At 41.6% G+C, this 26,452-nt stretch overlaps 3 protein-coding genes and 1 long non-coding RNA gene across 4 annotated transcripts; 2 read left to right on the top strand and 2 right to left on the bottom strand.

Moving 5' to 3' along the window:
• The first annotated feature begins 502 nt into the window (after positions 1-502).
• On the top strand, positions 503-7,454 carry atad3 (ATPase family AAA domain containing 3). The gene is made up of 16 exons (XM_085406610.1): positions 503-813; positions 1,347-1,423; positions 2,428-2,529; positions 2,641-2,700; positions 2,786-2,855; positions 2,952-3,117; positions 3,940-4,009; positions 4,822-4,977; positions 5,059-5,115; positions 5,197-5,322; positions 5,412-5,536; positions 5,650-5,701; positions 5,793-5,863; positions 5,978-6,145; positions 6,527-6,635; positions 6,736-7,454. The coding sequence occupies exons 1-16, from the start codon at positions 618-620 to the stop codon at positions 7,126-7,128; spliced, it is 1,998 nt and encodes a 665-aa protein (XP_085262736.1). The 5' UTR covers positions 503-617; the 3' UTR covers positions 7,129-7,454.
• A 1,214-nt stretch (positions 7,455-8,668) lies between these two features.
• On the top strand, positions 8,669-11,236 carry LOC146669955 (uncharacterized). The gene is made up of 4 exons (XR_014911864.1): positions 8,669-8,770; positions 9,176-9,254; positions 9,633-9,728; positions 10,492-11,236. It is a non-coding gene; the product is annotated as an uncharacterized LOC146669955 (long non-coding RNA).
• Positions 11,237-13,923: 2,687 nt separating this feature from the next.
• Positions 13,924-18,756, bottom strand: ssu72 (SSU72 homolog, RNA polymerase II CTD phosphatase). The gene is made up of 5 exons (XM_085406609.1): positions 18,475-18,756; positions 17,546-17,689; positions 15,289-15,428; positions 15,069-15,187; positions 13,924-14,854 (listed from the first exon to the last, which is right to left on the bottom strand). Exons 1-5 carry the CDS (start codon positions 18,552-18,554, stop codon positions 14,753-14,755), a joined length of 585 nt encoding a protein of 194 aa, XP_085262735.1. The 5' UTR covers positions 18,555-18,756; the 3' UTR covers positions 13,924-14,752.
• Positions 18,757-20,263: 1,507 nt separating this feature from the next.
• Positions 20,264-22,283, bottom strand: fndc10 (fibronectin type III domain containing 10). The gene has a single exon (XM_085407944.1). The coding sequence runs from the start codon at positions 21,990-21,992 to the stop codon at positions 20,988-20,990; it is 1,005 nt and encodes a 334-aa protein (XP_085264070.1). The 5' UTR covers positions 21,993-22,283; the 3' UTR covers positions 20,264-20,987.
• Between the last annotated feature and the right edge of the window lie 4,169 nt (positions 22,284-26,452).

Genomic DNA, 26,452 nt, shown 5'->3' with positions numbered 1-26,452 from the left:
ATAAGCTGAACTCGGTTCTGCTCAATATTTATTTTATCTTCTTACAACTTATTGGTGTGGGCCTGCACAGCAGCTTCTCATGTAGCCCCTTGGGAACATAAATTGCCCACTCTTGCTCTGGAGCATGAAGTTGTTGGAAAACAGAAGGTTAAAACTGAAGTGAGGAGATTGTTTTCAGTGCAGAGTGTTTGCTTTAAATTTTTAGATTTGAAGTTTAAGTAAATCAAAAATAGATTTGATATAGAAAACCTGGAAACAATCCTCTGACACTTCAATGACTTTCAAAAACAGAAACAGCCTGATGAAACCGGGGTAAACGTCCTTTCGAGTGAATTGTATGCTTTATGATCCTTCGGGGCTACCGTATAGAGTGTGGGCGGGGCTACGTCAATGACCTCTGCTGAGGACTACTACGTTGAGCGCCAATCAGAAGGAGAAGTACTTGTTCTGAGCCAATCCTGGCTGCGATTATTCAGCTAAACCTTGAGCTGTTTGGTGCGCATGCGCAGAAGCTTTCGGCGTGACACGCGTGTGGAGGAAGCGTAGTGACAGACCTGCGGCTGCTATCCTCTGTCCAACAGAACCGGTTTAACGGTGCTTTATTTGTTCTCGGCGAAATGTCGTGGCTGTTCGGCCTGAACAAGGGACAGCCGGAGGTGCCTCCCGGTTTACCGGCACAGCCTCCACCGCCGCCACCTCCGCCGGCCGGGGGCTCCAGCGGCGGTGGAGATAAACCCAAGGACAAATGGAGCAACTTCGATCCCACCGGGCTGGAGCGGGCTGCTCAGGCGGCTAAGGAGCTCGACATGTCCCGTAAGTATTCAAGGGCTTCGGGTGGGTCTCCTTAGAGGAGGTGTGTACAGATTATACAAACACGGCTGCTGTTGGAGAGCAGAGCTGCACCAGCATCTGCTGCTCTCTGGCTCACGGTGATGGTGGTGGTCGCCTCAGTGTAGCTGAAGAGGCCCTCACCGACATCCAGCACCGGTATAAATACTAAAGGTTTAACTCACGTGAAGTTAGGCTTACGGAACTGAGCTGCATCCACCTTCATCCAGAGAGAGAACAGAGTTCAAAGGTCACGGACGTTGCAGTCCGGCTCAGAACATCCAGACCTCACCCTCTAACACACACACACGTGTGCAACGATGCAACACATACTATTATTTGATTATTGATAATGATTTCATTCATTCATTCATTCATTCAGGGCTGTTGTTTGGTAGTTAAGACTCAAAGGTGGATACAGTCAGTCACAGGGATCAGCAAAGACAGCAGGCCTCACAAACATAACGCTTTGAAGCAACTACATGCATCTTCATCTGTGTGTGTGTGCGTGTGTGTAGGACATGCCAAAGAAGCTCTGGAGCTTGCTCGAATGCAGGAGAATACCACTCAGCTGGAACACCAGAGTAAGATGAAGGTACAGTGAATACCTTTACTCACTATGTACTTCAAAAAAATGTGTTCATCACACAAATGTTAAACCAAGAAGCAACACAACCAGAAGATAAGTCACACAAGTAAAAAAATGAAAAAGAAAATCTGTTAATAAAAATAAAAGCAGAGCAGTGGATCACTCTGCATCTGCAGCAGGACACCGGGTACATCAGTCCGTTTCTATCAGCTTGATAATTCCTAGGTATTATAGACCTGCATTAGATGAAGCCGCAGTAGCCGTATTTTTCAGAAGTGGTCTTTATCAAAAGTTCTCCGGGCTTTCCAAAGCTCTGTCAGAGGCTGCTTTTTCACTCATTTTAAAATCAGTCCTTGTACAACTTGCCAAATAACTAATTTGAAGTTACTCACAGCTTACATGCATTAAATGGTATTTATTGTTTGCATCGTTGAGGTGATTCCTAAAGAGCTATTAGCTGAAAGCTTGGCATATTACAGCATGAGTCAATGGGTATGGAGAAGGTCAGGAGAGATTAACAACAGTGAATATATAACATGATGGAGGCTGTGGCATAGCATGCACACACTCTGTATGTTTGCATGTTACAGTGAATTACCGTACTGCACTTTTCCTAGCAAAATACAAAGAACTGTGTGATGTTGGCTTAAGACTTTTACACAGTACTGTATAAGAACTTGACTCAGATATTTACAAAGATGAGTAAGCACCACTGTAATGACCTTCCTGAGTATGTATAGGTGGAATAAGGCAGGGAGACCAGCACAGAGCAGGCATCAGAGATAGCAGGTGAGACCATAAAGATGAGATGTTTCAATGTGATGACTAGAAGAGTAGTCTCGAACTGGATCTGAAGTCATCTGATTGGGCGTTATAACAGCCGTGCTCTATTTAAGTAGGTATTCTTGCTCCTTTGATACTCGAGGACTTTGGTGGCATCTGTGTTCTGTGCTGCGATGAATTGTCGCTGTTCTCCAATGACCCAGTTGTGCTCTCACCTCACGCTTTAGGAATATGAAGCAGCAGTCGAACAGCTCAAAGGCGACCAGATACGCATCCAAGCTGAAGAGAGGAGGAAAACTCTCAATGAGGAGAGCAAGCAGCATCAAGCTGTAAGAGGGGAAAACATGAGCTTCTTTTCTTTTTCTTTAGAGGGAAGAGCACTGTGAGTATTACAGCAGTGAATTGTACCAAATTGTGTTTTTGTGGTTGTGTCCCATCAGCGAGCTCAATACCAAGACAAGCTGGCCAGGCAGCGATATGAGGACCAACTGAGGCAACAGGTGAGTTGTTAACCTCCAACTCCAGCTGTAACGTGCTGTGAAGTGGGATACAGTACTAAATGTCTTGTGCTTGTTTAATTAACAGCAAGCCATGAATGAAGAGAGCCTTCGCAAACAGGAGGAGTCTGTACAGAAGCAGGAGGCCATGAGGAAAGGTAAAGAAACGAGCGCGGTTATTGATGGGATGCTTTTAAATGTTTGACACGATGAGCTGAGGTTTATGTTTTTGTTTTTTCCTCTTTGTTGTTTAGCGACCATAGAGCACGAGATGGAGCTGAGACACAAGAATGAGCTGCTTCGTATTGAGGCAGAGTCCAAAGCTCGAGCCAAAGTTGAGAGGGAAAACGCCGATATAATCCGAGAGCAGATCCGCCTGAAGGCTGCAGAACACCGACAGACCGTTCTGGAGTCCATAAAGTAAATTGTTTTGCTCTGAGCTGTTTATAATGGTGTATCGCTGGTTTTTAAGGTCATGAATGATAATAATTGTTTTTTAATGCAGTTTCTTGTAAATGCATTTTCGCACCTGAGCTGCAGCCCTGAGCTTTTATAGAATTTACTCGACTGAGCTGTACGCGAGCACACAAATGTCTGACACGGCTGGATTGGGCATTAAATTGTCTTTAATATGTCAGCTTGTGTGTGTAAAGTCCAATTGTACTTATGTGAAAGGAGTTTAAATGAATTCACTGCTAGCGTGCGGCCGCCTGTATCACATCTGCAGACTGTATAAAAGATCGACTTATCTGTTTGACTCAGAAGACCCGGTCGCCATCTTTGTTTTTTGTTTTTAAAACAAGGACATTGTGCGTAACCTTGATAACCTGAGTAAATGTATTTATTTATTTTTTATATCTATCTATCGATCGATCGCAAAACTTCAGTACAGCTGGAAATCCCTTTGCAACCTGCTGGCTGTTAAAAGAATGCAGATTTAATGTCTTTTTCAAAGTTAGAAGCTGCGTCTGTCTTTTATACAGTCAACGTTCCTGCTTCCTGCACGCTCTACTCGAGTAGCACCCTCATCCAAACCAAACAGAGTATTTACAGTAGCGCAAATTTCACTGATGCTGACTTTGTCCTGCTGTGTGCTGATTGTGAGAGAAGCAAATTTTCCTCCATTTTCTGGAGTTCATGCATGAAAACAGCTTAAGTTCAGTAAATGTTTAACAGTGTCAACATGGGCACTGTGACAGACTCTTAAAGGCGTGCTCACAGTTAACACGTGTTTGCTTTCAGGACTGCAGGTGCTGTGTTTGGAGAAGGATTCAGGGCCTTTGTGTCAGACTGGGACAAAGTGACTGCCACGGTGAGACACTCTGCTCCCATTCAAGGGAGAATTTGTCACTGAAATTCCAATGAAAACAAACATGAATATGCCTAAGGAGTACACTAAAGCACAGTTAGTTATGCTGTGTTCAAGTAACATAAATCAAACATTAATGTTTCTGTCGAAGTCAGACAAACAGGATTTGTTTTGCTTCTTAGCAAGATGGCAAAACAGAGCAATACCTTTTTGTGTGTGTGTGCTTTGAAATGCTGCTGCAGCACGTGCATGGATAGAGCCTGGTCTGTGAATTATATGCCATGCCCCGAATACATAACAGTGGCAGTACACGTTACACCTTTTACAGTTTTACTACCGTTTATGTTCACTGCCAACATCTCTGGTGGTAAACTCATTCATGGGGCTGCTCCAACTTTCTGAGTTGGAAATCCAAGTTTAGAGGTTATTCCAGATGAAGATTTTGACTGGAAACTCGTAAATACAGATTTCTAATTTAATCTGGAACGCAGCATTAAAAGGCCCAACATGTATGCATTCACAGATGTGCTAAACATTTCAATTGACTGTGTCCTTTTACTCCGTTGTATATACATCAAAGCAAATACTGCTTTTATGACACCTGTGGGTTTTCAAACACTTCCATTCTCAGAAACTCTATCTTAAAGGTATTTTTTCAAATTGTTTTTGGCTATAACTATGAAGATCTTATATCCCAGATGTTACCTCAACTATAAATATTATCTTCTGGGAAAAAAAAATGCTCTGCTTATCATTGCTCATAATGGAGTGTGAATTTAGTCTCCTGATCTATAATGGTTTCCTCTCTTCCCCAGGTGGCAGGGTTGACCCTCTTGGCTGTGGGAGTGTATTCAGCTCGAAATGCAACAGCAGTGGCCGGACGTTACATCGAGGCCAGGCTCGGAAAGCCGTCACTAGTCCGGGAAACTTCCCGATTCACTGTCGCAGAGGCAGTCAAGCATCCAGTCAAGGTAGCTAATGATGAATTCATAATTTTGCTATTTTTAAGCTGCAGAGTTTGTTGTACTTATAACTGCTTTGAAATTATTTAGACGACCAAGCGGCTGAAGAGTAAACCTCAGGATGCCCTGGAGGGAGTTGTGCTCAGTGTAAGTGGACATGTGGTATAAAAGTGCAAATCATTGCCGTTTTGTCTCAACTTGAAATAACAGCACTTTCCCATCTCTTAGCCTTCCCTGGAGGAGCGTGTGCGTGACATTGCCATAGCAACAAGAAACACAAGGCAGAACAACGGCCTGTACAGGAACATCCTCATGTACGGTCCTCCGGGGACGGGCAAAACGCTGTTCGCTAAGGTACGCCAGAGAGCTAAAGCATGCTCAGGTGTCCAAAAATATAAACCAGTGCTTTGTCTGACTGGAGGATTTCTGTGTATGTGGAGTAGAAGCTGGCAGTGCATTCTGGGATGGATTACGCCATTATGACCGGTGGTGATGTAGCACCAATGGGCCGCGATGGTGTCACCGCCATGCACAAAGTGTTTGATTGGGCCAACACGAGTCGACGAGGGTATGATGCTCAAAATATGTCACCTAACATATTTGTTATTATATTTGCACCAATATCACGAAGTGCACCAGATGTAGCAAAACATGTCCTTTCTGCCATGTTTCCAATCACAGGCTGCTGCTGTTTGTTGATGAAGCCGACGCATTCCTCCGCAAGAGGGCCACCGTAAGTCTGCGTTTATTTCATTACTCAAAAAACCTGCCGGTTACATAAGAAAGAAGCAACTGTTCATTGCCTTATTTTGTTTTTACAATAGGAGAAAATCAGCGAAGACCTCAGAGCCACTCTCAATGCCTTTTTATATCGCACTGGAGAACAGAGCAACAAGTAAGAATCTATTTCACATGTTTACAACTGAACTTTCTTAATCACTGTGATTTACTTCCTACCTTTTATTAAGCTGCTTGACTCTTGTGTTTTTGTGTGTGTGTTTTTATGCAGGTTTATGTTGGTGCTGGCCAGTAACCAGCCGGAGCAGTTTGACTGGGCCATAAATGACCGTATAGATGAAATAGTGAATTTTGCGCTGCCGGGTCTTGAGGAGCGGGAGAGGCTGGTGCGGTTATACTTTGACAAATATGTGCTGGAGCCGGCCACTGGAGGGAGACAGTGAGTACACAAGAATAGAGCTGTTAAAGTGGCAATAGACAAGTCTCCTAGTAGCATGTCGGTGATGAGAGAGAACAGAGCGTGAAAACGAAGCTGTCAGGTTACCTCACCTATTACAAACAGCAGAAATTATCTTCCTCCAAAGGGTGGCGTGGCTGTCTTATAGTTGGGGTTAGGAGCTTGATCATTCCGGAGAGGATCTGAGTAGAGCGGCTACTCCTCCACATTAAAAAGAGCCAGTTGAGCCATCTGATTCAGAGTAAGATGCCTTATACTGGAGGTGTTTCTAGCATGTCCACCAGTGTAGGAACACTATACTGTGTAACAGTGGAAATTTCCTTCATGGCCTTTTCATGGTCTTATTCTGCTTTGTGTTTACAGGAGGCTGAAGCTGGCGCAGTTTGACTACGGGAAAAAGTGCTCTGAGATAGCGAAGCGGACAGAGGGCATGTCTGGACGAGAGATCTCCAAGCTGGGTGTGGCCTGGCAGGTACGAATCATCATATTATCTTTGCCTCCATAGCTGAAACCTTGTCATACCACTGGAGAGTGTATCTTAATTTCAAAATGAAAATGTTGTTTTCCTTCAGGCGGCAGCATATTCCTCTGAAGACGGCGTCCTGACAGAGGCCATGATCGACGCTCGGGTCGACGATGCCGTCAAGCAGCACCTTCAGAAGATGGACTGGCTGCGAGGAGAGGAGGCGGCGAAGAGCCTTACACCCCCACCAGCTGGGGTGACGAGCAGCGGAGGAAAAATGGGTTTTAATCTGCCCCTCAGCGAGACGCCTCAGGCCCAGGAGGTGATCGCTCCTGTCCTTGAGATTAATGAAAAGCAAGCGCCTATGAACCTCTCGGCAGAGGGCCAAAGTGCCGACCGAGCTGGACACAACAGCACAGCAGAGAGTTCAGGTCAACCTCCTGCCTCCACTGACGGCAAGATGAGAGAAGACTCTCCTCCTAAAGATGGAACTCCAGTTTGAGTTCATTTTTCCCAGTGGTGCTACCTGGATAGGAAAATTTTAGCTTTCTGCCTCTTTGACTAGAAAGTTTCAATCTAAAGGCCTGTTGGGATTGTCTTTACGACAGAAGATGAGTTTCTAGCGTTAACCAATTAACTACAAAATACAAATGATGGCTGAGACTCTTTCGGTCTTATGCATCATGTACACAATGTAAACATTTACTTTACATGGAAACCAGTCGCTGTGTCTGTAATTACACTATATAAATGTACTAATTAAAGTGTCTCTGTTGAAACAATGAAACTGATCCATGTTTTCATAAAAAGTAAAGATTGTTACTACAATTGATGATTTGTGGTGTTTCTCTCAGAAGCCAGAAGTCTGAAAGGCTAAGAAAGAGTCGTACTGTGACACCTCCAACCTTTAAGGCAGAGACTTTAGAACCACACAATGCATAACGAATAGAAGGACAATGATAAGACGAGTGGGTAGTTGTGTTCGATAGGAATCCATCTGGGATTTCAGTATTTCACTATAATAACAGAGTTCCCGTTGAAGCTTCATATTCAAAGGAAAGTCGAGGGCATGAAGCTGTCCATGGTTTGGAAAAGGCTGCATGATTAAATGCCCTGTCACATTTTATGGGACCCTCTTATGTAGCGTGATGTGCAGGTTTGCATGAGTAAGAAATCAATCTGGCATTCCTGACAGGGAAAGTGAAGGTTGTTTTAGACAGATGGGGATATGTTTGACTGATTTAAAAAAAACAAACATCTGGTTAAATCTTTTGTAGTATCATGCTGGGAGAGCTGTTTGAGCTACTTGCATAAGACCTGGTTGACCAGAAAAGTGGCCCTGAGCTCCTAAGAATGGGCTTAGCTCACACAAGCTGACTCCTTACCTCTGCTTTATATATATGTATTTATATTTTTATTAGTAAGTAGCAAGCACAGAAAAACACTGACAGTTGCAGAGGCAGTGTATGGCAACCAGTGTACAGTACATGTGTGTATAAGTAAGGCTTCTTAACCCCTTAAATGTTTCCATATCACAGAAACAGAGAAAACAGGCTGAGAAATGGCAGATCTGCTTCTACAAGATTTCCCTGAGGAAGTGTGTGTGTGTGTGTTGTTTTTTTTGTTTTTTTTTACATGCTGGTGGTTCTACTGGCTGCTAAAATATCATTATTACAACTGTTATTACATTCTGTTATATTTCAGTCAGAACTACAGTTTTATGTCAAGTGCTTCCATTAACTTGTGGCTCTATCTGCACCATGCTCCCGCTGGATTCCTTCGAGGGTTCAGGATGTGGACGCCTGAACACGTTCCTTATATTTCTGAATTTTGGCATCCATGCACTGTAAACCCCAACAGTCTACCTGACTTAGAAAGTTTGTGGATATAACAATTAAAATTCCTCACAAAGTTGAAACAACTTAAAACTTTTCTGTTCGGTTAACGATTCAAACAGTTATAATTGTACATGGCTTAGAAGTTAAGAGTAAATACTGCTTTCTTAATTATGATTTTTGAGTAAATGTTTTTTTCCGAGCTCCGCATGTGGACGTCTTCTCTCTAACCTGAACGACGTTGACAGAAAATTCTGTTCAATATGGCTGCCCTTCTCGAGCGACTGGAGAACACATTTGGAGAAACTTGTAAGTAAAACGGAACCTTCGTTATGTTTATTTTTTCCGTAAAAAAGCAAGTATATTAATATGTTGCAGCCAATAACTTGTTTTCGAATGCGCTGTTGTGTTAAAAAGCACAGACCCAGGTGGTGAATAGTTGTTCGCGGTTGTTCGCGCTCTTTTTCAAACATAGATTATGTCGTCAGTTTTACAGTTTTAACCGATTAAAACACAACGCAAGAAAGTTGGCGTTTTTACAACAGCAGCCTCATTGTTCGGCAGGTTTTTGTTTTTTTTTTCTTCTCATTAGCATCATTCAAAAGTGACTTAGCTAGCAGTGGCAACTTCTATCTAAAACAATTGAAATATAGCAAGGTGTTGTATATTTAGTGTGCTGATAAGGTTTTCAATATTTTTATTTTTTCTTCCAAGGCTGAAGGCCAAAGACAAAAAGACAGAAGAAAAAAAAATTCAGACTGCAATTAATTTCAGGTGGAGACAGTAAACACAGGTGAGTTGAAAGATCTATTGAAGAAACCATTCATTAAGTCCCTTAAGGTGAAGATTTCATATATTGATAATGATAAAATTAACACAAATTAAAAGTTTCACTGATAAACACACAATTTTTCCTTGCTTTGAACCCCATGTTCTATATAGATCACAGCTCTGATTTGGAGAACACTATTTTAAAATACTGTGTAGGGTTTTTGTCAAATGATTAAGAAACATACTCTCTGTCACAAGAGACAGAAAGGTTGTATCTTAAAAGAAAAGTCTCCAAAATTTAGTAGAGTCTGATGTCATGCAGTTTCATAAACATGTATTCTCCCCAAAGAATGACACCTGAAAACTTTGCGTTAAATGAACTTTTCTTTTCCCTTTTTAGGAGGCGCCTGATATCAACGTGAAACGCACTGCAGTACTTCGTGCCCTTCCTGTATACCTGCGGGAGGAGGACCCAGAATTCTTTTAGGCATGTAATGTAAGTGTATTTTTGCATTACTTAAATTCTGCCAGTAAGATAAAATGCTATGGATTTTTTTAAATACAATTTAATACCCTAGCAGCTACCAAATTGTACAAACAAAATACCCTCTCTGTAGAAAACCCACACACACACAGGTCAGGAGCAGGGCACAGGCGTATCACAGCACTATGGCTATGCTGCAGGTGGCCCAAAAACCAGGCTGAAGTCAAGATTTAGTTTCTTTTTGAGATAAAGTCATGAAATAAAAAATTACTTTTTTTTTTTAGAAAAATAATAAAAATACAAATTATGTAATGCAAGAAGCTAACACATTAATGTACATTTTTCAAAAAAAGTAGAGTACCCTAACTCGTTACAAAGTAACCCACTACACTGCTGAATGTTTTGCTAGATTACAGGTCATGCTTGTCACATTCTCTCAAACCAACCTTACTTATTTAATTGGGGCGATCGTGGCTCAAGAGTTGGGAGTTCGCCTTGTAATCAGAAGGTTGCCGGTTCGAGCCCTGGCTCCGACAGTCTCGGTTGTTGTGTCCTTGGGCAAGACACTTCACCCGTTGCCTACTGGTGGTGGTCAGAGGGCCCGCTGGTGCCAGTGTCCGGCAGCCTCGCCTCTGTCAGTGCCCCCCAGGGTGGCTGTGGCTACAATGTAGCTGCCATCACCAGTGTGTGAATGGGTGTGAATGTCTGGATGACTGAATGTGTAAAGCGCTATACAAATACAGGCCATTTACCATTGATACTGTGTCTATTCCAGGCGGACGCATTGGATGAGTCGACCCTCATTGACACTCCAGTTGCCCTTCTCACAGTGGTTACCGACGGCGCTTCCCAGTCCAGTCCATTTTACTTCCTCAAGCATGGCTGTTTTGGTGAAAGGCGACTAGGTGATGCGTGATATTCCCAGATTTGCAAATGCATTTGCTTTATTGTTTGGCTTGATCTATGCTCTGCATTTAGACTACCCCAGGAAGCTGGTTCACACATTTGCCTTAGTCCAAAATATCTTCATGGGGCTTGATGACGGCAAACCCCTGAAACCCCTGCCTACATGCTGTTAAGGAATATAAGGCAATGTTTGTCAGGACACGCACTCTGTTACTGAGCACTTTGTTTGAAGCACTTCAAGCACTTTAAGTTTACTACAGGCTTTGGGTGGATTTAACTCCATCAGTTTACCTAATTTTCCTATACTTGACTGCCTTATCTGGTTATTTGGAAGCTGATCGTCTTTGTACCCATTTTAAAAAATTGTTTTTCATTTCTATTTAAAAAAAAGTGATTAGTATTTGACTTTTTGTTTTGCATTTTTGTGTATTTTGAGAAAGATGCAATTAGGACTGATGTCGTCCTTTGTGAGTTTATAAAAAGATAAATGTTCTACACAGAATTTATAATGCTCACTTTATGGTGCCGATGTCCATGTTAGTTGTTTTATAAAAACATTTGTGATGTTTTTAAATTTTCATGAAAAAATGTTAAATAAACAAAATGTAAAGTAACTGAATTTCCGTACTTTTTTTTTTTTTAGTAGTCTACACTCACAACATAAATATCTTTTAATTAATAATCAGATAATTTGAGTTTAGGTTGTAATATAATTGCATTGTGTTGCATCAAAATAATAAACTACAAGAAACACAAAAATATTGAAATTAAAGTATACAGTCTTTGAGTAAAGATCAATTAATAAAATATAAAATATAATTTAAAATTTTTAGGTTAACAATAAATACAAATTTTGAGTACCCCATACTTAGAAGATATGAGTTTTTGTACTTAAATCTTTTGAGGTAATCAGTTTCCACAAAAGTTTTAAGTTCAGTCAACTTGTTCGGGTTTACAGTGTGGATGGAAACGATCACCTGGAGATAAAAAATAAATAAAATAATAATTAGGAGTTAACACATTAGGAGTTAGGAGTTAACACACACACAGTAAAAAAATTTCAAACTGATAACTTAAAATAAGAAGCCTGTTTATAAAATACATTAACTACATTCTTACACGGTTTTGCACATAGACGCAAATAGAAATTGGCGCCCTCACTGCTTTTGAAGCTCGCATTACCCGACAGGGAGAAAATTACAGAGGGGTAAAAACGAGTTCGCCGTGGCAGCAGGATTACAGCCACAGAGAGCCAACAGTAATAGAAGAAGAGCTGAGGTTCAGTGGGCTGCGTGGATGTTACCTCCCGCAGAAGCACGGGCGGTAACCAGTCATCATGGTTACGGTCAGCATGCAGCTGAATATCAGCTGGACCTTATTTTCTTTCAACTCTGTGGACTGTGGGCAGTCCTAACATTTTTGTAATATTTATATTTTCTTCCAAAACTCACAGAATAGTTGAAATACGACTATCACTATCCGCAGTGGCGGTCCTAGCCTGTTTGGCGCCCTGGGCGAACACTCTCTCTGCCCCCCCCCCCCCCCCCCCAAACACACACGTAAAACATATTAAGGATTGTACATTAACATAAAACTGTTGTCGGAACCATACTGAATTTCACCAGAGAAACACACACACATATATGAAGAGAGAGAGTATGCATAGTATGCAAACGGCTACCAAACAGCCATCATAATTCGTCATACAATGAAAACAGGACAAATCAACAATTGGCAATGACTAATTAATATTAAAATCTGCAACATATTGTTTGGAGTTTAGTCTGTTACTGTTACTATTTTTACCATTTCTTCTTGGAGCAACTGTAACCCACATAATAAAGGGATTAATAAAGTATTCTGACCTGCCATTATCCAATGACACATCTGCTTACCTGTATCTTTTGCTCGTTTCTCCTCCTCTTCCTTTCTCTTTTTTCTAAACTGAGCACCTGATGACTTTGAACTTTTCTTGTCCATCTTCCATTGGTTTTAATTTTGCACTCCAGTATGAACATAAGTCCCCCAACTCGAGGATCACATCACAACGTAACCTAACAGACCTACACCTTCCCTCTTTTATATTTTCACTGATGAGCAGGGGCGTGTCTAAAATGTGTTTGGCCCCCAATCTAACTGTTATTCTCACAGTTTAATTATTTTTTTAAAATCTTCATCCACGATTTATTCATCCATGTATCCATGTCATTATTTTTTATATCTACTGAAATCCTTTATCCTCCTTTTTTTCTAACTGAGCTCTTAGCCACCTGAGCCATTTAATTCTGTGATAGTGCATTTCAGTGGACTCGTAACCCTACCCTTAGGGCGAGGGATTAGGGTTAGGCCTCCAGTGTGGGCCGGGGCCCCCTGGAGGGCCGCAAAGGTACTGCAGGTGGGTCGCATTAATAACAGAAATCCAGTTTGAAATTACTCACATGTACAGTCACATTTATATATATGTATTTATTTATATGAAAAGTGAATTAAAACAGGTGATTAATCATTACATTGAGTGATTTTTTAAATGCAATTTTCAAGTAAATTTATGAGGCTCTCTGTTTGACTAGAGCGAAAATTTAAGATTAGGTGGGCCCTGTGAGATTTTCTGGTTTCAGTGGGTTGCAGTACTCTTAATTTTGGGAATGTGTGTATTATTTTATTTTATTTACCTACTTTTTTAAAGGTGGAGTTTTGGCTTCTTTAACATGAATTTCCCCAAATATCCCAACTTCTGTATTATCTCATATTACCACTGGATTAAAGAATAGTAGTTGGATGTACCCAAGTATGTTAACTTCAGTACTTTACTCAGGTACACCTTCATTGTACTTTATATGTTATGCTGCTCTCTACTTCACTATATTTTGGATGCAATGTTTGTACTCCATACCATTCATGTTTGAACTTTATTAGCTTTTGCAGATTTCTAATTATAAATATACCAGTATTTCTACAGATCCACCACTGGGAGTATCCTCACTGCCATGCTGAAGGACCTACACCTTCAGCATGTGGTGAAGACATGCCCACCCTTGCAAATAGTATACAACCCACTCTACCACCCGAGCCTCTCCATGTTCTGTTCTGATATTTTAATATATTTGCTTTAGTCAAACTGAATCAATAATTCAAATCTAAATAAAGATCAGCCCATATTTTATATCCAATTCTGGTAATTTGTCCTCATCACTCATAAAACAGTCCTAACAGCGCTGTTAGTCTTCTAATACCCATTTTGTAATTAAATAACTCAGCAGGAACTAAATACTGATAAAGTCAAAAAAAGGGTCATGAACGATTTCTTAGAGAGGCTTCGTTCTTTAGTAGATTCATATGTACATACAGGAAAAAAGAAATATCAGGCACTCTGAGCCGAGCTCGCAGTTTGAAAATAAGTACAATGCTTCAGTTCAAGAAAAAAAAAAACTCAAAACAAAATACTGTGGCCAGAAATACAGCATCGAGTTTAAATATCAACACATATCTGAAACACACCCGATGAAAGCCTCAGAGGTCTAGGTTTGGTTATTCATTATTAATTAGCCCACCCACTTAAAACTTAATCCTAACTAAATCTACAAACACATGGTCGCACAGAAACAAGCATACACTTCAAATAATTCTCCTCCAGCATGTAAACACATGTACACCCTCCCAAATATTAAATAAATCTGGCATATATGCTTGAATTAATCATAGATCTAAGAAAAAAAACAAAAACATTCTGTGCCAAACAAAAATGAAAGTAACTGGAGGAGCTGTTGAATCTGGCCTGTGGGTGTTGTGGCTCTCCCTGAGGAGACATAGTTGAGTGATTTGACTGGACCTGTGATATTTGGAGGGATTAACCTTGGCCTGACCTTGATCTGGAGGAATGAAAGGCAGAGCAAGAGCAGCGAGTCCATCCTCTGCTTAGAGGAAAAACCCATTATCAACAATATGTCCAACAGCAGCCATTTGTTAGGTCCTGACCCAAAGCTATTTATGTGTGTCTGTGGTTGTGTAGGCACACAACCTGTATGCACTGAGTCATGGATGACTGAGGAGTATGATGCATGTGTGTCCATATACTTCTGTGTGATTGCTTCTGATCTCGGTCTGTGTTTATTGCAAATTGTTGCAGAGTCTTAGTAGAAGCAGACAGTGTGAAGGAAAGGCCTGTTGCTTTTGTCCTCAAACTCTTGTAGGAGCTCGTCGATTTCATTCTCCATGTCGTCGGTGTGCTGGATCTGCAGGGGTGCACAAGGGAAAGCTATCAAAACACCACCTGTGCACGCACACGCCTCATTTCCACCACTCACAAAGATCGTTTAACCTTTCTTTAGGTGCCAACTGAAACAGTGTTGCACATTATTTACGTGTATATTTATTAGTAATTTGTTTAAAAAAAATAAAATTGTAAGAAAACGCCTCATCAAGAAGTTCTCAGATGCTGTCACTCACACATTGGCACAGCTCACAGATGAGGAAGGCGCCCAGTGTGGCTTCCTCGTGGTTATCCTGAATGTCTACATTGATTACATGCACGGGCTGCAGCGTCTCCTGCTCTCTGGAATTCAAATCTAGGAAACACATTAAAGACCAGGTAAAGGCAGGTAACAGTTGGAGAAGCAGCAAAGCGGTGGGTTTGTGAATGACTCCGAGTAATGTTACAAAACCTCACCCTCCACCACTTGGTCATAGACTCTCTCTTCACAGGTGATGACCAGGTCAAACTTGTCCTTGCAGTTCTGGAAGCGCTCTGGCTTTGATTTGATCCGCTTGTTGCGGTCCAGCATGTGCAGGATGCCGTTTTGTGTGTATCTGAAGAGCGAGGAGGGTCAAGGAATACACAGCACGAGGCAAGAAGGGGAAACCCCCCAAAACAAAACACTCAAAACAAAATAAAACTGATCAGAGCAACAGAGAGAGGATTTCAGTGTGCACCCAATTAGACTGAACTCACTGGTCCAAGCAGCATCTATATAAAGTGCATCTCGATCAAACTACACAAGGGGGCACGATGCACTTTTCAGTGACGTCTAGTTACATGAACTACATCGCCCTCTAGTGGTGCAGACTATTCACCAATGAGGGGTCAGAAAACAAGCTGAAAGGATGGATTTTCAGGAACATTGTTTACTTTTTTTTTTTTTTAAACAGCATTAAATCCAGAGTTTTAATATTAACAAGCCACACTGGTACTGCCAGGCTGATGCAGACAATGTCACCATTGTTTGTTTTTTATTCTTTCAAAAAATTTGATTATAAACTATACAACCCACTCACTACAAATGGGAAGAGATTGTCTAAATAAATAAATAAAAGTAGTTGTTGTGCACTACATCAGTGAGATATCCATGCAAAACAGCAGAAAATACAGGAAAAAAATACAAGCACAGTGACTTAAGTTAATCATGTGTCACAGGGTAATTTTCTTATTTAGGAGAACAGATTTGTTACTTTACCTTAATGCAGGCTGGGAAAAAACACCTACAATACAGGACCAGCAGCAGCACAACAGTAAATGACACCTCAGAGAAAACTTGCCTGACCTTTGAACATGCAGGCCTCTACAACCAGATGAATTAAAGGCAGATTTCTGTTTTTAGCACATTTAAAAAAAACAAAAAGAAAGAAAGAAAATAAAAAAGTTGAACTAAAACAAAGGAAGGTTTAAATAGAAGGACCATGATTACTGGTTACTGATAGAAAATATGTGAACTTTATCATTAAAGTAAAAATAAATAAATAAAAGTCCTATGCATGCACAGTTAAAGTGCAGCCACTGAAGACTAACACACTTGTACTCTTTGTTGAACACCACTAATTATCTAATGTGTCTGAGTGCCTTGCATTAGCATAAACATCCCACATGCTAATGAGGAGAAACTGATAATCTTTAACTTACCTTGGGGCACTCAAGCCTACAGCTTAAAACAACCTCTTAGATTCATGGCCCTTATGCACCCCCCTCCCCCCCTCTGGAGTTAGTGGGTGTCATCCACTTGGGCAAACTCAGCCTCTTTGCTAATAGTTCATATTCTGTCCTTATCAAGTTTTACAATTTTGATAACTGAGACAATACTTATTCTCTACGACTAACTACAAAAGGCGAGTTTGTGTTACTTCAACAGTACAAATACTCTAAAGTATTGTTAAAATGCAATAATTGCATTAATCATTACACAGTAACGCTAAGCAGCCTCATCAAATTCACAAAAAACTGGTGTTTGTGGGGTAAACCCCCCCCCCAAAAAACAAAACACCCTCAAACCTTTTAGTTAACAGAATTTAAAATAAAACTGAACCAGTTTTATTAACTTAAAAGCTAAAGTAAACTTAAAAAAGAAAAAAAACAAAACAAAAAACGTATACACAGGCAGACTGAGTTTTGTCTTTGTCAGTTTGGTAAAAACCTGCCTGACGAGGCTTCGCTGCACATTTATTGAGACTCTGGATGTGAGTTAACCCTCCTCAAAGTGTTGGGTTTGCATTTTCACACCAACTCTGAACTTATTTAAATGTTGCCTAAAACAAATATTACAATAACTAAAAGACTGAAACTACTTGAACTAAACATGTTAAAAAATAAATAGAAACAAGCAAAAACAGGAAACTTCAGTGAGCCAAATTACACCAATTTCAAATAAAAACAAATAAAATCCTAGCTCTTACCAAAGCAAACTTACTGCTGCACCGCTGCTGTATTGCAAGGCGTTTCTCCACACCCTACATGTTAAAGATTTAAAAACAAACCTTTTTACCATCATGGTTTTTTTTCTTTTTAAATCCCTGCACGTGGTTTCATCTCCTTTCACTGCCCAGTGTCCAAAACAACTATCTAATCAAGACAGATACACGGCCCACGTTTACTTATCTGGCTCCTAGTATATGTGAGTGTAAGGATGTGTGTGATGTTGTGTGTGGGAAGGGGATACAGTTCCTTGTCCTTGCGGACCAAGTCGTTGTACATCTGTTCATATGTCGTTTTGAAGTCATACACATTTGGCTTATCCGGAGCAGGACCGGGTAGCTTCACATGAGACCCTGTCCCAAATGAACGCACATCAAATCCACGTTTGCTGCAGAGAGGAAAGGACAAGAGAGTGAATTATGAAACAACTTTGAGAAAATATTACGAAAGCACAAGGAAATAAGTCTTTCCACAGCAGTCACGTAACCTGTAAACCCAGCCCTGTAAACTGCCTCCTCACATATTTAGAATAAGACTTTATGAAACCCAAGACACCTCAAAATACCAATTTCCACCTCAGCTGACCATTTTAATTTAAAAAAGGAAATTAAATATAAAAAAAATAAAATAGGTGACAGTTTGTCACCCTGGTCTGCAGATCTTTTTAACCCAGCCTGTTTTTCTAATCCAGTGCAGTTAGTAATATATCTAAAGAGGGCTGAAAGGCTCTTTTTGGTAGTGACATCTGATCGACACAACACAAAACTCCATAAAATGTGGTGGATGAGGCAGCTGACGGAGCCTGCCGTCGCTGTGAAACCTCCAGACGCTCCCTCTCGGAGGATTCCCTACAGGGGGCGCTCTTGTTAAAATGTGGGGGGAGAATACAACCCAACAACTTGGGCCTTGGTGTGACTTCTCTAAAAATCAGTTTGACAGCAGAATCTTAGTTAAGACCATTCTAGGCGACCCTAAACCTGTGAAACACGGTCAGAAAGCTAGTTTTAGTCGAGCTGCAGCCTCGGTGTGGCGCTCTGAGCTCGAAGTCCATTGTTAAAAAGCGTCGAGGCCTGACGGGCTGTCACCGCATCGACACGGCTCAGAAAGCCGCACAGATTTCGATCACTTTTTGGCCGCCTTCCTTCTCTCTTCTTCCAGCCGTCTCATCTTTACCTGAGGATATTGTGCGCTTCCATACTGCGGTTCTGGTTGCTCGAGCACACAACCGCTACACGCAGCGGGTGGCTCGGCATCGCGACTCTCCGGCTGAAACTAACCGATATGAACTCAAAACCTAACTGAGGCTGTTACTTTTATCTCTATGAGAGAAATAAAGAATAAAAAACCAGTTGTTTGGATCAACGAAAACGCTTTTCGAGTGTAGATACAGCGCGACAAGCTCGTCTTCTATAGAAGCAGGAAGTTAAAATGGCGGAGCGGCACCTTGCCCTGGATACGGCTTTAAGTGATGTCATGTTGAGGGCGGAGCTTCGCAGCTCTCAGCGCAGTGAGGCCACGTAACGTCAGTAAGGAAAACATGCCGGAAGAGCTCGGCCTTCTCTTTTCGCCACAGTAGAAGTGGCTAAAATCTCTCGTACCATTAAAATCTTCAGTAAGCAGACACAGTCAACGGGCTTTTAGCAGCAGGGCATACAAACACAGGGACCATTAATTCCACATTTCATGTCTTACAACGTTTACTTTGTATTTAATATGTTCGTACAGTGCTGTGTTTTGGCTGCTGTGTACGACATTGCAAGGCTATTTCCAAACTGTTTTAAGGCCATCACTCTACAGCAGGATAAATCATTCACAAGTGGAAAACATTGGAGAATGCCGCAAGTGTTCAGGGTGGACTTCCCAGCAAAATCAAAGTCCTACATTTCAAACTCAGATATGTCCAGTTAGAAAAAGACTGAACAAGTATGGGCTGCTTGGGAGCCGGTGTTGTGCCAAAAAGTGATTGTCTGCCAAAAACTGATTTCCAATGTTTCTGTGTATTTTTTTATGTGTAATATCTTTACGTATGTTCGTAAATAGACTTCGGTGAACAGGGTTTACAAAGGGGTTATATAGAGAATTAAAACAATATCTGTTTTTCAAGTATCTTTACAACTCTCTGCTATTGTACTTACATTATAACCAATCCGGTCCTTTATCCCCACTTAAAATATTTTTACAGAAATATTGTAATATTTGCTGCCATTTCTGCTGTCCTCTTGGCCAACTTACTCTTACAAAAGACATTTTTAATGTTAATGAGATTTTTTTTTAACTGGATAAATAAAGGTTATATAAAAGTCACTGCCAAAAACTGATTGCGGCTTCTACCTTGTTACACGAATGTTGTTTGTGGCTCAAGATGACTTTATGTCATCCATGAGGGATGCATTTGACATATGTTTCACCTATTATAGCCCAACAAGTTACTTATAGCAGTTTAAATACGAGCAATCAGTTTTTGGCAAATACCGGAAATCAGTTTTTGGCAGACAATCACTTTTTGGCACAACACCGGGAAAAAATGGTCATGACTTAGGTTTGTAAAATTGTATCTGAACAAGCCACAATAATCCCAAACATAGCAGCAAATCTAAAATAGAATAGCTGAAAAAGAAATCTGTCTGCCTGTCTACACATGAAAGAATGAAACTTAATAGCTAATCTTTTTGTAATATTTAAGTCACCATCTTGTCTTTTTCTGTAGTTTTCATGCATTGTAATGTTTTGTGGGTCAATTTTATTTTTAATTTTTTTGGTTCTTGTTTTGTATGTGCACGCATACACACACACACACACACACACACACACACACACACACACACACACACACACACACACACACACACACACACACACACACACACACACACACACACACACAGAAAAAGAAGAAGAAGAAAAAGGACAGCTTCTCAATATTAAAAATGACCTCATAGTACTTTATTCACTGACAGCAGGACAGAAAGGTGGTTTAACTGAAGATGTTTGGCACAGTATTTGGAGATTGTACACCAGATTGTATTGCCCTTCAGAAAATGACAAACAAAGCAAAAACAGTGCTGTTGTGACTGACTCGAGTGGAGAAATGTGTTAACTGGTAAAGTTTCATTTTTCGGTGTCCCATTAAGGACACTTTTACCGACTGTCCATTTAGCAAAACTCTTGTTTCTCATGTACTCAGAGCCATTTCATTATTGGTATTGCTGTAGACATGCTGCCCGATTCAATCCCCAGACAGCCTTGACCAAACGTGACACAGTAAACTGCCGTATTTACAAACTGCAGATAACCAGTAGGCTAATTTTGGTTCAGTGCATCCTCGCGAGGTTCAGAAGGCATGTTATTAGCAGAGCCACAGTAGATTGTGCTTCAGTTAGGTCATAACAGGATGAGTGTGTCATACTGGAAAAACGGAAAACAGGACTACTATAGATATTAACTATGATTGCGAGATTTATGGAAACTTGTTTCAGCAGCTGAGAAAACTCTTTTTGCCACTGAAAAAACAAAATTTTGGGTTATTATCGCAAAAACTGACTCAAAATTGAGAAAATAACTTGAAATATTGATACATGGATTACAAAAAAACCCTCTGTTCATTTTCCCCCCAGGGGCAGAAACAAGTCTCCACAGAGATAACACAGATAACCGCGGAGCGCGTTCATGTGGGTCATTTTAGTGCATCAGTGATGTGAGTGAGCGCGGTAGGAGTACGTATGCTGTGCCGCGGGGCTCATGATGTTTTCCGTGATGTACGCCACCAGCAGGCAGATGATGACCAACATCACGCAGATAGCCCCGCCCACCGTTGTCATGGCGATCACAATGTCTTGCATCCCGGACGGCGGCAGCGTGAACTCCACGCAGTCCCGCTGCTCCGGCCTCTCGGCTGGCTCGGAGCGGCCCAGGTTGCGCAGACAGATGCGGTACGGGATGTTCTCGTGCAGCTCGGTGAGCAGAAAGTCCCTGCAGCCCGACCCAAGATGGACACCGGCGCACTCAAACTGAGTGTAGCTGCCATTCCACCAGCAGCTTACCTCGTAGCCCCCGCGTCTGTGGCGTCGACCCCTGAAAACAGAGTCTGATCGCGGAGTTTCCTCCTCTGTCGCATTCGTCCCAGGACTGCTGGCCTCTTTAGTCTTTGTGGATTCGGACTCGTGGGTCCACTGTAACAGTACGCTGCCGTTGTTGAGAATATTTGCCACCAGCCTCCCGAAAGACACCGCACTCCTGCATTCTCCCTTAGAGCACTTGTACCCAAACAGAGTTTGCCGAAAGCACAGCTGCCCCCCAATGCCTCCCTCGATCACTCTGTAGGCGCACACCGGCGATGGCACGTCCTCTGGGCTCCATCTCGGTGCCCTGCCAGGGCTGTCAGATATCACAGTATTATTATTATTATTATTATTACTATTGCCTCGACTTGTGTTGAACAAGGAGCTCTTCACGTGGCCTGTTACCTCTTCATGCTTTGATGGTGGCCTGCTCTGATCGCTGGGAGTCACGTTAGTCTGTTTCAGCCAATTTTGGGTCACATTATTTTTGTCTCTCACCTCTGATGAGGGCGTCGATAATGATGATGATGATAATGATGAGCTATTGAGCTGATGAGAGCCAGCTGTCTGGGGTAGCGTGCAGAGCAGCAGTGCCGATAAGGCGAGCAGGGATGGTCGCTGCGGGTTTGTCATCTCACCGAGCTCTCGTCGAGTTATTTCCTCTCACAGTGGATCAGATGGGCGATGGCTGAAATGTCTGCCATAAGATGCGATCCAATTCAGTGCACGCGAAGAAAATCCGCGTGAAACGGGATCCATGGGCGACAGAAATAACATTGAGTCATGCGCCCCGTGCAGTTGGTGAGAGATCCGAGGGTGACCTTGCAGGATGAAGTTAATGCACCAGAAACGGCGATAAAAGTGGCCTCAGTGCAGCTCGCTGCTCCCGGACAGTTGGAGTGGACCGGAGGAGCAGGCTCGTGCCATCAGATTGGATTTCTTCTTCCCGTCTGGCTTGACGTAAATGGCTTTGATGCCTGCTGTGTTAGAGTGCACGTGCAGGAGCGCGCCCCACGGAGTGCTGGGCAGCGTGGGTGCGTGCACAAAATATTTCTTGTCATCAGTGCTCGGTTTGTGAGTCATCAGCCCACACAGCGCTTCAGGTAGCTGTCAAGTCACCTGTGCGGACTCCCGAAAACAGCACTGATGGAGGGATTGAAGTCTGCCCACCTGCGCTGAGTGTATCCTTTATGACTTATGGTCGGGTCGCTGGAAGAAAATGTGCTCAGTTACAACGTTACAGCATCGATGCTCTTTTCATGGCTTCAGCCTGGAAAATGGTCAGATTGTCTGAGATGAAGTCAAACTGAGTTCAAAGCCAGAGTGTTGTGACCCTGTGTAAAATTAAATAAAAACGGAAAGATTTGCAAACCTCACAAACCCATATTTTTTCCACAACAGAATAAAGAAAGCATATATTTGAAATGAAAGTATGTACACCTTTAAGAAAAAAATATCAGCTCATCTTTTTATTTGATGGTAGTAACACATATCAAAAAAGCAGAACAAAGCCACGTTTATCACTGTTTACATCCGCTCCTCTGCCTCTGTTAACAACAGCCTGGGAACATCTGGGAACTGAGGGGACCAGCTGTTCGAGTTTTGGGAGAGGAACGTTGTCCCATTCTTGTCTGATGCAGAAGTCAAGCTGCTCAGCAGTCCTGGCTCTTCTTTCTCATATATATATATATATATATATTAGGGGTGCAACATTTTTAAATGTAATGTTGCTAAAACAACAAAATTATTAAAAAATAAATAAATCTATCTGATCGAGAAATCACTCATCTTTGGAAAAGAGAGTTTATTACAGCGAAATGGCTCTTTCCAAAATAAAAGCTATACTATACGCTTCTTCTGGGCTATATTCTCAGCAGCATATTAAACATATCAGGTGCCCATAAGGAGAATCATGTGCTAACGGCTGTCTAAATGACTCGGGTAAAGTTTGTAGCATGTGTGCTTGTTGTTTTTGTCTGCTTCCACTTGTCTTTGAACTAGGATGATGTCGGCGTAAATGTGCAGTCATATTCGTTGTGTTCCCACTAGTTCTGTCAGCGTTACTGTTGTTAAAATGACTTTAACGCCATAACGCCGCAAATCACCGTTAACGTTATATGAAGTCATTCTTTTTTGAACAAAACTCAAAACAGAGGCTATTAATCTTTGAGTCATTTCTAAAGCCCCCCCCCCACATGCGTACTACCCTTTAGGGCTAAGCCCCAGGTGTATCAAATGCCTGCCTCCGCCTCTGGTTCCCACCAGTTGAGCATTGCCTGGCACATCTGACATACTGTTTTACTTTTGTCCATGACGTGCTTACCATCAGGGTCATGCTTCACATGAAAACCAAGATAGTTCCAAACGCCAGATCTGAATGAGGGTGGGGGAGGTTCAATTTCGGGTAGCGTTGAGGAAGTTGCCATGTTGCAACGAGCTTAGCTTCTGTCTTGCTAGCTTGCGCTATGCTCAGTCGATCTGCACTCGACAGTGCAGCCTAGGCGGAGTAGTCGAACGCAGATCCACTGAGCGCTCAACACAGACAGCATTGTCAGAAGAAAAGTTGATAAAATAAATAAAACATTTTGTATTGTTCGATACATATGCACACCGAACCGAAAGCACTGTATCGAACGGTTCAATATGGATATGTGCACCTCTAATATATATTAGGGGTGCATAATTGCATATATTTGGTTCAAAATGAGCCAGATGTTTTCAGCTGGTGAAAGGTCTGGACTGCAGGCAGGCCCATCAGCACTCTGACACTTTTACTATGAAGCCATGCTGTCTCCCATCCAGACAGAAGATGCTGTCTGGATGCATATGTTGCTCCAAACCTGTATGTACCTTTCAGCACTGATGGTGCTTTTCCTGATGTGCATTAATGCCATTTCCTCTGGCACTAATCCACATCCAGACTATCACTGCAGGATTTTGAACTGACTCTTGATAACAAGCCCAAAGCTCTCACTCCTTTTGTTTTTTAGGCCAGATGATACAATGATAGAGTTTTAACCCAGATTTGTGGATTTCTCAACATGCTCCTGAGCCCATGCAGTGATTCATGACAGAATCATCACAGTTTGTAATGCAGTGCTGCCTGAGGGCCTGAAAATCACGGGCATCCAATATTGATTTTCAGCCTTGTTCCTTGCACACAGAGATTTCTCCCAATTTTCTGAATCCGTCGATGATATTACGCTCTGCACATGACGAGATATTCAAAGTCTTCACATTATTTCCTCCTTAATGTGAGGAAATAATGTTCCTCACATTAAGGAACATTATTTCTAAATTCTTCCACAAACATTTGGCTTAAACCTCTGCCCATCTTTACTACAAAATCTGCCTCTCAAAGACTCTTTTTATGCCAAATGACATTAATGACCTGTTGCTAAGTAACCTAATTAGTTGCAGTGTGGCTCCATAGTCCTTTACGTAGTTGTTAGGCAAGCAAAAGGTTGCTGACCTGGTTCCAGTCAGAGATATAATTCCCTTTTGGCTTGAGTCAGGAAGGACATCCAGTGTAAAACACTTTGTGATAAGGGAGCGGCTCAAGAGTAGTTAGATGCAGACTGATCCTCCAGCTGTTTCTTTTTAGTAACGCATTTCCCCCCCCCCCTATCCCAATTAGGGCATCAAATTCAAGTAAGCTGAAAATTGTCACACACTAGTAAAATGTCAAAGTTTACATATTTATATGTTTTCTGTGTTCTATTATAGATAAAGTGTAGGTTAATGAGATGTGCAAATCATTACATTCTGTTTCTATTTACGTTTTACACAGCGTGCCAACTTAAGCTAACATAAGAGTGCTTTTGATTGCATCCACGTTTGTATTAAATAGCCTACAGCTAAAATTTGTTTGGTCCGCGGTGTACTCGGGTTATAAAGCCACAGTCCAGCAATCTTATCATTCAGTATTTGTACTGTAATTATATACTTTGTAGTATATAATTTACTGTTGCTGGTCGCAGTTTTTGTCATATGAAAGAGCAGGAAGGCATACACTTTGCTCAGCATTAGATGACATAAAGCTGGGATATTTAATATTTAAGCACTTTGCATGTCTGTAAACTGACGAGTTTACACCGAGACTGATGACATGACACTCATGACACATCTTGTATTGATGTTCGAAACATGAGTATTAACAGGTTCTTCAAAGCAAAGTCACTGCTGCTGATTAAATGTGGTTCAAAATCACATTAATGCACTTTGCATGTGCTCATAACATGTTGTTATATCCGCTTGTGAGTTTGGACTCTGTTGATGCACGGCTATACTCTGATGCAGTCCTTCTTCTGTGAGAGTCGTAATGTTTGCTGTTGTTGAGACTGGTTCTGGGAGTTTGATGAACAACCTTTTGGTTACGAACATCTGACCTCCACATAATACAAGCCCTCCCCCGCCCCAAAAAGAACTTTGTGCAGTCTACAGCAATATGCAGTGTAAATACAAAACAAAACAAATACATTAGTATTTTGGAGATTCATGGGTTCTCTTATGGAAACTCTCCTGATGATAAAAAACAGAAAACAAAGCGGAAAAAAATTCCACTGCTGATTCATAATGATGATGTTCGGTTCTCAGTGTACATTTAACTAAGATGTGCTTAGCTAAGAGTAATTGAGTTTTCTCAAGAGATTAACCGGTAAATAATTAACACCAAGGGAGTGAGTGTGAATGGCTGACTAAAAGATTTTAAGTGCTGAATCACTTGAACGTTTTCTTTCTGGTGCATTTGGTCACCTGTTACTTTATTGCCCTTTAGCTAAGCTTATCATGAGACAATAAAAACAAACAAATAATACCCAGGTCAGATTGCTAATCCATTGCAGAGTTATGTGCTGTGGTTAGTATGAGTAGTGACTTGCAGGTGTTCGTGTGTTGATGGGCAGCATGTTGAACTGCTCTGTGACGCATGGATAGCTGGAAAATGCGTACCTTCGTGCTCTCGCAGCGTCTAATGGTCAGATTAAATTGACCTTGAGACTGATCAGCAACATTTGTTTATGTGTGATGAATGTGTTTGTTTATCAGTGTGCGCATGTATAAAACACAATGAGAACTGTGAGGAGTAGAGCTCT

Source organism: Rhamphochromis longiceps, linkage group LG5 (genome assembly GCF_057381845.1).
Source record: "Rhamphochromis longiceps isolate RC_006_pf linkage group LG5, R_longiceps_female_GT1.1, whole genome shotgun sequence".
Classification (NCBI taxonomy): domain Eukaryota; kingdom Metazoa; phylum Chordata; class Actinopteri; order Cichliformes; family Cichlidae; genus Rhamphochromis; species Rhamphochromis longiceps.
The sequence above is the reverse complement of the archived record's forward strand: the minus strand, read 5'-3'. Positions and strand labels throughout refer to the sequence as shown.

Excerpts from the sequence above, each read along its gene's own strand:
- ssu72 (XM_085406609.1), bottom strand. The coding sequence starts at position 18,554 with ATGCCGAGCCACCCGCTGCGTGTAGCGGTTGTGTGCTCGAGCAACCAG. Across the intron at positions 17,690-18,474 it reads GAAGCGCACAATATCCTCAG|CAAACGTGGATTTGATGTGC; the intron begins GTAAAGATGAGA and ends TCCTCTCTGCAG. Across the intron at positions 15,188-15,288 it reads CTATGACCAAGTGGTGGAGG|ATTTGAATTCCAGAGAGCAG; the intron begins GTGAGGTTTTGT and ends TGTGTTTCCTAG.
- fndc10 (XM_085407944.1), bottom strand. The coding sequence starts at position 21,992 with ATGACAAACCCGCAGCGACCATCCCTGCTCGCCTTATCGGCACTGCTG.
- atad3 (XM_085406610.1), top strand. The coding sequence starts at position 618 with ATGTCGTGGCTGTTCGGCCTGAACAAGGGACAGCCGGAGGTGCCTCCC. Across the intron at positions 2,856-2,951 it reads GCAGGAGGCCATGAGGAAAG|CGACCATAGAGCACGAGATG; the intron begins GTAAAGAAACGA and ends TTTGTTGTTTAG. Across the intron at positions 6,146-6,526 it reads CCGGCCACTGGAGGGAGACA|GAGGCTGAAGCTGGCGCAGT; the intron begins GTGAGTACACAA and ends TTGTGTTTACAG.